General features: G+C 35.8%; 1 protein-coding gene across 1 annotated transcript in view; it reads right to left on the reverse strand.

The window, feature by feature from the left end:
- Nucleotides 1–13,263, reverse strand: part of C6 (complement C6) — an 80,675-nt gene that overhangs the window by 11,998 nt on the left and 55,414 nt on the right. The window contains exons 10-14 of the mRNA XM_025387984.1: nt 7,468–7,634; nt 5,917–6,142; nt 4,854–5,025; nt 4,446–4,557; nt 788–920 (exon numbers count right to left, since the gene is read on the reverse strand). Of these exons, the coding sequence (XP_025243769.1) occupies nt 788–920; nt 4,446–4,557; nt 4,854–5,025; nt 5,917–6,142; nt 7,468–7,634 (810 nt within the window). The remainder of the gene's footprint in view (nt 1–787; nt 921–4,445; nt 4,558–4,853; nt 5,026–5,916; nt 6,143–7,467; nt 7,635–13,263) is intronic.

Here is a 13,263-nt window from a genome sequence, read left to right on the forward strand (position 1 = left end):
AAAAATTCCCTTTAGTTTCATTATCTGAGGTTCCCTTGCTAAAGAACTGGCTCCAGACATATCCAACTTTTATGAAATCATTGGGCCCTTTTCCTTTCAAGAAACACTTTCTTTTCTCTTATCCCTAGTGGATTTCTCCAAATGCAAGTTACCACGCTGTGAGTGATGCAGAGTGATGGGCATTCTAATTGACATTGGTCTCAACCCTGCTTCATGGTGCCCCAAAATAAGTCTTTGGAGTCCCATTCAAGCCTTATTTGAATCTTGGTTTTTACTTTACTCTAGCACAGATATGTGCAGAGCCTAAAGCTTATTCACTCTTTCTCAGCAAAGAATGTGAACATGAGCCAAGGAGTAGTGTCTTGGTGAAAACTGTATCTTACACAAAATCGCGTCTTACACAAATTCCCATTTCTGATACATAAAGAGTGTAAATATCATCTTCTTGAGACTCAGCAATTTGCGTCAATTTGAACTTTGGGCAAGGCAGATATCTGTGGTTAGATACAACTTGCCGACTTCCCGGATTTCTTTCGAAGTGCATACTTCGCAGTCCTGTGTGTGTGACAGGAATATGTAGGAGCAGGAACACTGAAGTATGGAGATATCTGGAAATCCAGTTTTAGCAAATGAGCCCTCCTATTTATTTTCTGCTTCACAAACTCTTTCACCAGAGTTACTAAAAATCAGTAAAATGTATTGATCTAAGGATGTGATTTTACTGTTTTTATATTGGGCACATTCATTCTGTAAAGTTGTCAAGCAAAATTGTTTGCCCAGTTCTCACGTTGGCATTCCACATCCCCTTGTCTCCAGGTCCCGTCTGGTAAGCATCTGAAGTACTGGTATCCAACAGTTTCAAAGCCAGTAAGGCATGAAATTTCAACATCTTCTCCAACCGAGTATAGTTTCTTTTCATTCTTAATTAAAGCAGAAACCAGAAATTATTAATGCTACAAATAACACTCTCTAACTCTTTAGGCTCACACTGAGCCTTTCTATCCTTCACTTCTGGATCTACTCAGTCACCGAGTCCTCTCAATTTCTACTTCTGAAAACCTGTTAAAGTTCTCTCCTTCCCGTTGCCATCATTGTTTTTCTTCATGGTATTTATTATTTCTTACTAGGGCAACTTTTTAACTGGTCATTCTTCCAGTCTGTCTCCCTGAATTGATTAGGGTTTTGTTTGTTTGTTTTTTAACTTGAAAACTTGCTCCCCTGCCAAGAATGGTGGCTCATGACTATAATCCCAACACTTTGAGAGGCTGAGGCAGGTGGATCACTGGAGTCCAGGAGTTTGAGACCAGCTGGGGCAACATGGCAAAACCCTGTCTCCACAAAAATACAAAAAAAGTGGCCAGAAGTGGTGGCATGTGCCTGTGGTCCTAGCTACTTGGGAGGCTGAACTGGGAGGATTGCTTGAGCCCAGAAGGTTGAGGCTGTGGTGAGCCATGATTGTTCCACTGTACTTCAGCATGGGTGACACAGTGAAACCCTGTCTCAAAACCAAAACCAAAAAACAAACAAACAAAAATCCCCAAAACAAAACAAAACAAAAAAAAAGAAACTAAAAATCTTTATATATGGGATGTCCTTCTATTGCTAGAATAGAAAACCATATGCTCACTATGTAGTGACTATAAACTGAATAAATAATATATCTTACATATAAAGCAAACATAAGCAGTTGCTATTGTGACTGAGTGCAGATCATTTAAAATTGTTACTCAATTCCTAGTAACCCACTGGTCATTATATATTTTCCCAATTAATGGATTGTACAACTACTATCATGTTGCCGGGGGTGATGGGGGCGGGGGTAGTTCACTACAATTTTCAAGGTAAAGTGAGTCTTATACTTCTTAGATCAGAATATTTATTTTAACTTACTTTACCCCCCTCACCGCCTGCCATTTCCTCCCATAAAACCTATGCTCTAGCAAAGCAAAACCCTGCCATTTGAACATAAACTTCTTTTTCATGCCTCCATGTCTTCACGTGGCTGTTCCTTGTATCCTCGACACCTTCTCTCTTCCCCTCAAGACCCAGCTCAACTAGACCATCCTTTGCAAAAATCTTCGATTTCCCTGGTTTCATGAGGTACAACGTCCTTTCAGTTCTGAGAGAAACTCATGCAAGGCTCTATTTTTATAGTGTTTATCACGTTTATCAGCCCCAACCCTGACCCTTTAGTGTCAACTCCACAACCAGATCTCTGTCTCATAAATCTTTATACGGGCCTGAATTCTTTGCTGAAAGAATACAAAACGTTATCCTTCTTAAGGAGCTAGTAATGCAATACAATTTTCCTTTACTGAGAGGGGTAAGAGTACCAACAATTGACTAAGCAGTTGTTCTCTGATAATTGAAGCTGGGAACTTGAGGGCGGTGAAAACCTAATTGTCAGCTTATGTTTACTTGGTCATATGGTTAAACTTGTCTCCTAGAAGATTCTTAATTTTTTGGATACAAAACTACCATTCTACTGCTGGTTATTACTGATATGGCTTTGTTTCCAAGGGAAATGGACTAATGATTTGGATGTTTTATTCAAAGGCTGCAGTTTTTTCTTGCATTTCTTCTGAAATAAATTATTGCCTTAAACTTTTGTTTGTATTTCTTGTTTTTTTATGAATCTGTAACATATAAGTGTATGTTGCAATAATCAAAGTTAGGGAAGTACATTTGGTAGACTGACTAAACAAAAAACCTTGCCAAAAGTCCCTGTCACTTGCCTACAGAGGTTGGACTTGTCTGTTACTCATTAAATAAATATACTTGTGTGCAATAACATCATTGCTGTAGCTTGGAATTAGGCATATCTACCTCTATTTGAATCTATACAAGGGGCATTTTGCCACTAGAAATTCCAGAAGATGTTTATTAGGAAAAAATAAAATTTTATTACATTTGAGTAAAAACTATTGCCAGATAGAGACCAGGCCTTTAGTAAAGAGCAAAATAAAATAAGAAATGAATTTATCCATGAAAATGGGAATATATAATCTAACCTTATAAAATGAGTTAGAAGAATAATGCATCACTGTTGAAAGCCTTTGTGCGTTTTTAAAATGAGAATGTCAATAATTTTAATGGTCTTTGTATGCAACCGGAATAAATAGATTAAGTTATTTTCGTATCTGGATCTGCCAATATGTGATTTTAAGGATAATGTTCTAGGGCAGGGGCCAGCAAGCTTTTCCTATAAGTGGCCTGGATAGTCATATGTAGGCCATGTGGCGTCTGTTGAAATTACTCACCTCTGCCGTTATTGCATGAAAGTATCCATAGACGATATGTAAACATATGAATATGGCTGTGTTTCAATAAAAATGAAACTTTATTTTTTTAAGTGGCAGGTCAAATTTGGCCTTTGGGCCATAGACTGATGGCTCTTGTTCAAAAGAATTGGTTCCCAAAGTGTGGCTCCTAAACAATCAGCGTCTGTATTACCTAGGAATGTATTAGCTATGGACATTTCTGTGCCCTTCCCAAAACCTTCTGGATCAGAAACTCGAGGAGTGAGACCCAGTGATCTGTGTTTTAACAGGTCCTTTGGCGCATTGTTGAGTTTGAGAACCTTTTTTCTAGAGTAAAGACTGATTAAAATTACCTCCCTCTGAAATATTTCCTCCCCATAAACTTTAATGTATGGTCCTTATGCATGGGCAGAAAAATAAGTGAATATGGAAGATACATTAGCCCAGACTATACTCTGTGAATAAAACTATTTGCTGACCTTAGAGAATTGAGTGTTATTGATCTTTTATCATAAGTGTGATACAGTTGGGAAAAGATTGATGTAATGATATTACTAAGTTTAAGAAAGGTAAAATGAAATAGGGAGAATGCCTTCTGTGATCAATTTTAGATATCATGTATCACCCGAACAATTTATGTCTAAGGGCATAGATCTGTTTGACAAAAAGTATTCAGCTTTTAAAATAGTCATAGAAACATACTGTGACTTAGTAAAAAAAGTTGAAACTTAAAGGTATGTGAAAATGATTTTGACTGCGTAAGAACTCTACAGGTTTCTAACCTAATAAAACAATACAGAACAAACACCTCCTATGATTATAGCCAGTCTAGTGTGTTTCTCTAAACATTCCTTAGGTAAAGGTATCAGTTTGCTCAGACTCTGAAATAGCCAGATCTTACTTGCAAATTCTCACAAGTCATACAGTCTTATATTATATTGAAGTTCTATTATCTTTCCAAGAAACCCAAGCAATCTGCTATCCTTTAGTCTAACAACTGGCTATGAAGACATCTCTAGGAAATTCAAGATGGAAGAGTGGCAAAGTGTTTCTAAATATTATTTTGTACTTTTAAAGTCAACAGGAGATTATTCGAATAGGAAAACAGTAACTCTAATTAAAAGACAATCTATACTTTTGAAGTTTTTAAAACTATAAATCAAAAATGAGGGTTAGGATGCTGACCCGGATAAATCCATTTTCTGGAGGAACTGGCTGAGGACACCCAGAATCTGCTTCTATCTCAGGAAGATTGACCTCTTTCATTTCTTCATCATCATTGATACATGGTTGTCCACTAAAAGAGAAACATAAATATGCGTGTATATGTATGTATGTACACACATTTACATGTGTGTATATGCTTATGTGTATACATATGTACACATTACATACATATGTGTATTAAATAGAAAACATTACACACAGAAAAAGGCACAGCAGCAGACCCAATGGCTCATTAATATTCTGTGTTGGTATAGGTAAAGTTCTAATTATTTCTTTACTTAGCAGTAGACTAATAACCATTTGAACTCTCAATGTTATTGAGAGTTAGGGCAAAATGACCCATTCTTTTCCCTTACCCAGTCTTACTTGTTTTCCATGATTGAAAATGTGCAGTCTTCCTCTTGTCGCTTCTCCCCCTCACAGCGTTTCCCTCCTCTTTCGGGGGCAGGATTATTGCATTCTCGGGTTCTCGATCTCTTATAAGTAGCATCACAGGTACTCCAGGAAGACCAGCAACCCCAGTGTCCATCTACTGCATCTGGAACAAAGGAAGACTCACCCCCATGGATCATGGTGCAGCTGAATTTGGGTTTTGAAGCGAGGCCAACCTGGTTTCCTCGCTTTTTAGCTGAGTAACTTCCTTTGTGGAATATGATAGGGTTCTTCTGAGGATTAAAAGAAATTACTATGGAAGGGGCCTGATACATTGCCTGATTTCCTTTTAGACTTTGTTCCCATAAACTTAAATAAAATGTCAACAAATTGCAGCCATTATGAATTATTTTCAACTGTTAACAAACCTTTTTATTCTTTGCTTTGGAGACCTTTTAAAAATGTGCACTCATATATGTATAAACATGAACACCTTCTTAATAGGATGCATATTAAATTACATTTTTAAAGGTAGTAGAATACATTCTTACTCCCATGCCTTACCCTGTTTCTAAGGAGGATTTGAGGTAACTATGAACATTACTTAGTCCTGTATGAAAACTTTTGTTGTGGCTTAATTTATCTTTTATTACAAAGTCATCCTCCTTCTATATTACAATACATAAGAGGCTTATAAGATCAGTATCATATATTTTATTTAATGTTATGTTTGATTTTTTATGTTATGAGCATTGTGCATGTACTCTTGATATACAAATACTTATATAATATATTCATATTCCTTAGATAGATACTGGTGTTATCCTCATTTTATGGATGAACAGATTGAGGCATAGGAAAACTAGGTAACTTTCCCAAGGTCACATAGTTGGTAGGTTACACTTGAGATTCACACTTTTTGCAGGTTTATCTTCTCTCTGAGCCTGTACAAGGTGGAGGCTGCTGATAGAAGTTTTGTTTCTTTTTAATTGACCAATTTAGAATACTCTTTGGAAGGGAAAACGTATCTACCTCACAATAGATTCCTGATACTTACTGGATTTATAATCTGGAGATCGTCTCTCACAGTTCTCACCATAGGTGCCGCTCTGACACACACACAGACATTCAGTGCCGGAGAGGGTGGGTCGGCCATTATTAGGGCATGGAGCACACTGGCAAGGATCGAACTTGGCTGCATACTCTTGGAAAGCTTTCCTGAGATTGTTCCGTTTTGTCACTGCACAGGGGATGTTTCTTACCAAGTCCACGATGGGGGCAAGCTAGGAGCAAATGGGAGAGAGGAGGTCCAGTCACATCCACTTTGGTAATAGGTTGCCATTACTGCCCAGTTCTCATGAGATGAGAGGGAAAGCCTGAAAATTCTACACTTCAAAGGGATTATTGCAGAATATAGTATTGCCACCTGTTGAACCAGTAGGCAAAAGCTTTCTACCTGTGGACAGGTGTGATGTATATGGCACTTACCTGCAATTTTACTGTGAAGGAAGTCACATGGGAGGTGTTGCTTACTTGGTTGTATGTTATGTTATTTATTAAGTATTCTATGCATGCATCAAAGCACTGAGATAGGTGACCAAGAGTTTGGCAACTCTTTACTGCTCTGCTGAAACCTCATTAAATTTGATTTAAGCAACAAAAAATCTAGAGAGGATAAGAGAAGCTTTCCATGTTCTTTTTTTTTTTCCAGGGAGAGTTTTGGCTTTTGTTAGAGTTAGATGAGAAAATATGGAGTGGGAGAAAATGAAGAAATAAACTTCCCAGCAGGATGAATGGAAGAATTACAGTAACAAATAATGGGCTAATGATAAATCAGGGCTCATTTTATTAACATCGTAAAACCTCAAAGAAATGACCGTCTAGTGCAATATGACTTGCAAGTACCCGGAAGGGCAGCTGGGTCTCATTTTTCTCCCATAACTTGTAGAGTTCAATACATCTTCATGCTGCATGTAAATGATTCTATTTTCATAATGATTGAACTCTTTCATCTTCATTTAAACGAAATGAACATAATAGCTTCTTTGGAGGCCTTTTAAAAATGTGGAATGTTTGGGGGAAAACAAGTTCTAAATGGCATATGGCTGATACGTGGGTAAAGCATTCCATAAATAATAAATATCACCTTTTAATGCAATTACAACAAATACAAAACTGGTAAATTCAATCAATAGTAATAGAAACAGGAAGTAAAATGGATCTAAAATCTCATTTATCTCACGGAGCTACAAATGAAGACTTAGGAGTGTTCATCAAACAAGGAGTTGCAAGAAGAACGCAGAAACCAGATTTATTGTATACATGGAAAAATAAGTACTACTCAAGGCAAGTTTGAGCATTTTTATTCACTAAGTTCCATTTCCTGGTGTTTCATGCATGCTAGGAATTCTAAATACTGTACTGTTAACAGCAAAAGCAATAGACATGCAATTTAACATTTAAAAAAAGGTACGTTGTGCATGAATACTAAAGAAAGGCATTTCTTTTATTGTCTGAGCAGAAAATGGAAAATAAATTGTGTGATGTGCAATTTGGGCCGCTAGAGAACGACTTTAGATCTCTTACCTGGAATAATTTTTACTCTTACCTCAAAGTCAATCACAGCAGGATTTTCCTTCACTGATTCTAACCAGTCAGAAAATGTCTTCTCCTCCAGACCAGAGCTCCCTTTCTCCCATGCCAAAGCTGCTGCATATTCACTCCTTCCACCTCGAATCAGGGATATGGATTTCTCTGCTCCCTGCAAAAATGAACCTGCAAGGTGTTCCAATAAAAATGCCCATTTAATTTTAGTTAAAAAAAAAAAAAAACCAGCCTATTTGTACAGAAGGGAGAAGTAGATGGTACAGTATGTAGCTCCATTAAGTAAGCTAAGTGAAAAAGTAAAAGAACGCTCCTCCTTCCTATAGGGAGTTTAATAACAGAAATAATAATAACAGTACTAACAGCTACCACTTAGTAAGCATCTGGTAGATGCCAGGCACTTTACACACATCTTATATAATTCTCATGACAACCCTGAGAAGTAGTTATTATTATAAACATTGAAGTCAAAAGTAATTTGTCCTGGAACACATGTTACTAAGAGACAGGACTAGGATGCAATTACAGCCAGTCCTTGACTACTCTGCCCCTTACTCTTTAATGTCAACCCCCCTGCTACTGACTTACGTTACATATGTTTTGGGTGCCCAGAATAAAATAAGTCACATGACTTCTGATAGCCAATCAATTGACTGTCACGGTGAAACTTCCAATTACAGGAAAAAAATGATAGAATGATTTTATATTTAAAGACAGAGGTGAAAGCACAACTAACACAGAAAAAAAATTAACCATCAGTTTAAGAGTTGGCACAATGTTTCTTTAGACACAATGACATTTACTGTTAAAGTATATAGCACAACTCTTTTATACAAATTTCCATAACAATTTCCCCTAACCAAATGGTAACTTTAATTAACAGGGATAGAGACTGAGTAATAAGGAATTGCAGTAAGAAATACTAGCAAATAAAAAGAAGACTAGTGATATGAGTGATAGTTAGTGGCATTAATTTGGTGTCTATCAGTAAGAATTAGCTATGCCCCCACTATTCAGAAATTCTATAGTAAAATAGTCTAGAATGATTAGAAAATAATGAAATCGTCTTCCTATGAAGAAAGTAGTATGGCTGCTTTTAAAGTGAAGTGCATAACAAAACACAGGTATAAGGATTAACAAAACAAAGGTATACAATGAAAATTTTAGAGGTTTTCGTACTTATTTTTCATATAAAAGTCGAAGTGAAATTAGAGTTTGCCAATATATCATGTACAGACTAACAGTGGCTTTGTCATGTTATTTTGTATTTAGATTGATACCATGTATTTCATAAACGGATTGACACTGGTAATGGTTATCTGTGACGGCAATGGGATCCTGAAGAAAGAGTAAATCTGTTTACTGTTCCATTGGTTTACTCTTACAAGGGAACAAGTGCCTTAAAAAGATTCCAGAAGGAAAATGCAGATTGAAGATAATGCCAATAATGCAAACAAAAGAAAAAAAAGCTAGTAAAATACAGAATGAATATTTCTACTTACACAGTCTTCTCAGAAGCCGCATCATAAGATGAATACCAAAGCTGACCAAAAGCATGTCAAAAATTTCAAGAAACTTTTGTAATATATGGATTTATCAATGAACTTTTTAAATTTTTTCCTTCTTTTTTTTTTGAGACAAAGTCTTGCTCTATATCCCAGGCTGTAGTGCGGTGGAGCGATCTTAACTCACTGCAGGCTCCACCTCCTGGGTTTAAGTGATTCTCCTGCCTCAGTCTCCTGAGTAGTTGGGATTACAGGCACCCACAACCAGGCCTAGATAATTTTTGTATTTTTAGTAGAGACCATGTTGGCCAGGATGGTCTCGATCTCCTAACCTTGTGATTTGCCCACCTCAGCCTCCCAAATTGCTCAGATTATAGGCGTGACCCACTGCGCCTGGCCTGAACTTTGTTTTTAAGTGTGTGCAGCCACCTCTATGAGGAAGATAAAAATTCTGTTTGTTCCATATACGCTATTGAAAAAAAATTCCATTTTTTATATTTGCATATTTTAATGCACATTTTTGAATAATACATTTATACAATTCTTTAGTAAATATATACATATTAGTGATATATCTTCAAAAATTTTTAATGATCTAATTACAGACTTGAGAAGTTTGAAGTCCAATGATTTACTTGAACTAGTTTAGGGTTAGAAATAGGCAAATCTATGTTCTCGTGTGTGTTTTGCTCTTCAGTGTGTCTGTGTCTTTGACTTTAGGCAAATTGTCATCAGTAAATATTTGTTGAGAATCTTCTATATGTCAGGCCCAGATAAATATCAAATATCATGTTAAGAACTCAGACTCTCAGTGAGTATATGGAATAGGTATATAAATATATTAGCAAGACTATGGAGAAGTAAACAAGGATGGAAAAGAAGAAAGGAAGGAAGGTAGAAAGTGGCAGGGAGGGAGAGAAGGAGGGAAAATGGAAGAAAAGAAAGGAAATTAAAAAGACCAATAAAATAATTTTTGCTAAGTATTACTCAATGGTAAGAACAATGAATAATTAATGAGTTAGGAAAGTGAAATAATTCTGTCATCTTTGGCAATTAGGGAGGATGGCGCTCTGAAGGAAGACTGACGTGTTCCTGGAAGGAAAGCTGATTCCTATTAGGGAGATCATGGCCCTAATATTAGGGAGACAATGGCCTTCTAAGCCATGGGCACACCATGAGCAAGGACCTGGAGTCAGGGCAGATGTGCCTTGCTCTGGAGACAGCACATACAGTCATCAGTTTGAGTTGAAGTGGAAGGTCTGGGGACAGGGAAGAACAGCAGAACTGCGAGAATCTGGATGTAAAGTCAAGGAAATTAGACTTCATTCTTCAGGTTTAGAAACAATTACGTTTCCTAGAAGCAATGAAAGGTTTTGAAGTGGGGATTTAAAATGATTCAGGAATATCAGCAGTATTGTGTCATCTGGGTAGCAATGGGTAATTGAAAAGCCAGTTTGGAGCCTATTGCAACAGTCTTTAACTTTGCAATGTCCTCTTGTTCCTACAGTCTGAAAACTGGGGTCCATATTTGATATTTTCTCACTTAAATTCCTCTACATTAACTCAGTTTCCTAAGTAGCCCTGATTCCAGTCTAGTATTTTCTTATATTTTAAGTAAACTTTTATACTGACGTATAATATTGACATAGAAATGTAAACAAATCATTAAGCATACAGCTCAATTAATTCGTAAAAAGTGAGCACACCCATATAATCACTGCCCACGCCTAGAAATAGAACTCTAGCAACACCCAAAAGTCTCCTTCATGCTTTTACCCAGTCATTATTCCATCCCCAAATGCAAACTCCAATTTTGTTATTATTGCTATAGATTAGCTTTGCATATTTTTAACTTTATACGTAAGATTACAAAACATGTACACTTTTATGCCTGGTTTCTTTTGCTCAGTTTTATGTTTGTGACATTCATCTATCTTGTTTGCAGCAGTAGTGAATTCATATCGTAATTGGTTCATTTTACTCTTGATAGACATATGAGTTTTATCCAATAAATGAATAATGAGGCTTTTCTTATTTTTTGCTCCACGTTTGTGCATATTTTTGCTGGCACACACCTATTCGTAGAGTTTCTAAGTCATAAATATGTGTGTGTGCATTTATGTTTCACTTTAGTAGATATTGCCAAATAGTTTCCAAGATGATATTAACAATTTATACTCCTACCAGCAGTGTACGGCAGGTTGTAAAGTTCTACTGCCAATACTTGTTAATTTAAGTTTTTTCACCATTTCACGTATTTTATGGTTTTAATTTTATCTTTTTGATTCCCAGTTATCTTTATCATCTTTTCATGTTTATTGTTTTTTAAAATATGTTCTTTTGTTAAGTGCTTATTCAATATTTTTGCTTATTTTACAATTTCAACTACAATTTTCCTATATTATATGTCTTTACTACATGTCACTTGTGCAATCACAAAATAGTTATAGCAGACATGAATTGAATAGTTAGTATAGGCTACGCTTTGTCCTCATCCATTTATATGGACTGTTTATTTAATTCTCACAATAAGCATAAGTAAATACTATTGTTATTTTTAATGTACTTACAAGAAGAAAGATTAAACTCTTGATGTTGATTACATAGCCAATCAACAGTGGAGCCAACACTTGAATGTAATCTAGCCTGAAAATTTAGTTGATATGCAATGAACTTAATACATCATAGCAAAAAATAATTTCTATAAATAACATTTTACTTTCCTACTTAATAATTTTTACTGCTTTCCTACTGAATCAATCCAGTAAAGTGTTCTGCTCAACAGTAAGTCTCTCAATTTCTTGGTAAGGTATTTGAGGGAAAAACTGCACAGTATATCAGGTTCTTAAAAAATTACAATGTTCTTTATAATTTTAAAAGCTCTGAGAAATTCTCTTAAACACTGTTACACTCAAAGTTTTTCAATTTAAAGATGGAACTCCCTTTTCACATGCAGCACCTATTAACATTCTGTAGATCATATGTGGGATAGTGACAATATTTAATAGGATTAAGTCTAATTTTTTTAGCAAGGCATACAAGCCCTGTTTGATATGGACCAAACCTACTTTCTCAGCTTTATTTCACAAATTTATGCTCAAGCCAAATAGAAGTACTCATTTATTCACTTACACTTTCATTCTTTTCCTCTCTATGTCTCTGTTTCCTCATCTACAAAATGGTGGTAATAATTATACCAGTCTCATGGGGTTGTTGTGAGAATTAGAAGTTAACACACACAAACACTTAGGACAGTGCCTGGAGCATAGTAAGAGTTCAATAAATGTTAATTTTCCATTCATTTATTCTTTCAAGCATTCATGTGTTCATTGAGCACATCTATTAAACATTTATAATGTGCCAGACATGGTACGAAGTCTGGTACCATGGTACGAAGTCATGGTACGAGGACATAAAGACCACACCACTGTCCTGAATTTGCATACCATGGAGGAAATAGAAAGTAAACATAATACAGTGTGATGAGTGCTATGATGTTGTGAATGCAAGTTGCAGTGAGTACATATAGGAGGGCACCTAACCTTAATTATGAACAACAATAGAGATGGTAATCAGGTAAGGCTTCTTGGACTGTCTGCTAAAAATTACAATTTCAAGATTTTGTCACTTCAAACTAGCTATTACATCTTTAGCATATTAAACACTTAAGCAACGCAGAAAAACACAATAATTATTCCCCTTGTTGTTTAGTCTTAGTTTTATATAGTAAATGAATCTATTTCTCATTGGTTCATCTTTGCTCACTGTTTCTTTACTCCTGGGCTCTATATTTATCTATTGGATTAATGTTTTAATATTAATTTTTATGTGCTTTTATATTTTCTTTATTTCGATTATTTCTTTGATAATTGAAGCTGAATCATGGGTTTTCTACATGTACAGCCTCAGGCTGGAGAGAATCAAGAGAGAAAACGAGTAAAGTTTTGTCTTTTTAGATCTCAAGTACACTTTTATAAATCTAGCAAAAATCATAGATTTGAAGGCTAGGGATTTTAATGTTAAGGGCCAAGCTCTTGAGAGAGAAAAAGAATTCTTGAGATCTTAATGCTTGAACTAAAATATCAAGAGCCAAACATTTTAGGATCAGAATCATAGAATTTATAACATCAACCACAGAATGATAAAAAATGTATAAGATAGCCATTTTCCTTCTCAAAAGTAGAAAAGATTTTGAGCAGCTGGGAGAATGGGGGAATACTGGACATGTGGTAACTAAAATATAGACTTGGTGGATTCCTTTGTGCAGGCCTAAGATTCTACCATTTTGGAGAAAA

This window comes from Theropithecus gelada, chromosome 6, assembly GCF_003255815.1.
Source record: "Theropithecus gelada isolate Dixy chromosome 6, Tgel_1.0, whole genome shotgun sequence".
Lineage (NCBI taxonomy): Eukaryota > Metazoa > Chordata > Mammalia > Primates > Cercopithecidae > Theropithecus > Theropithecus gelada.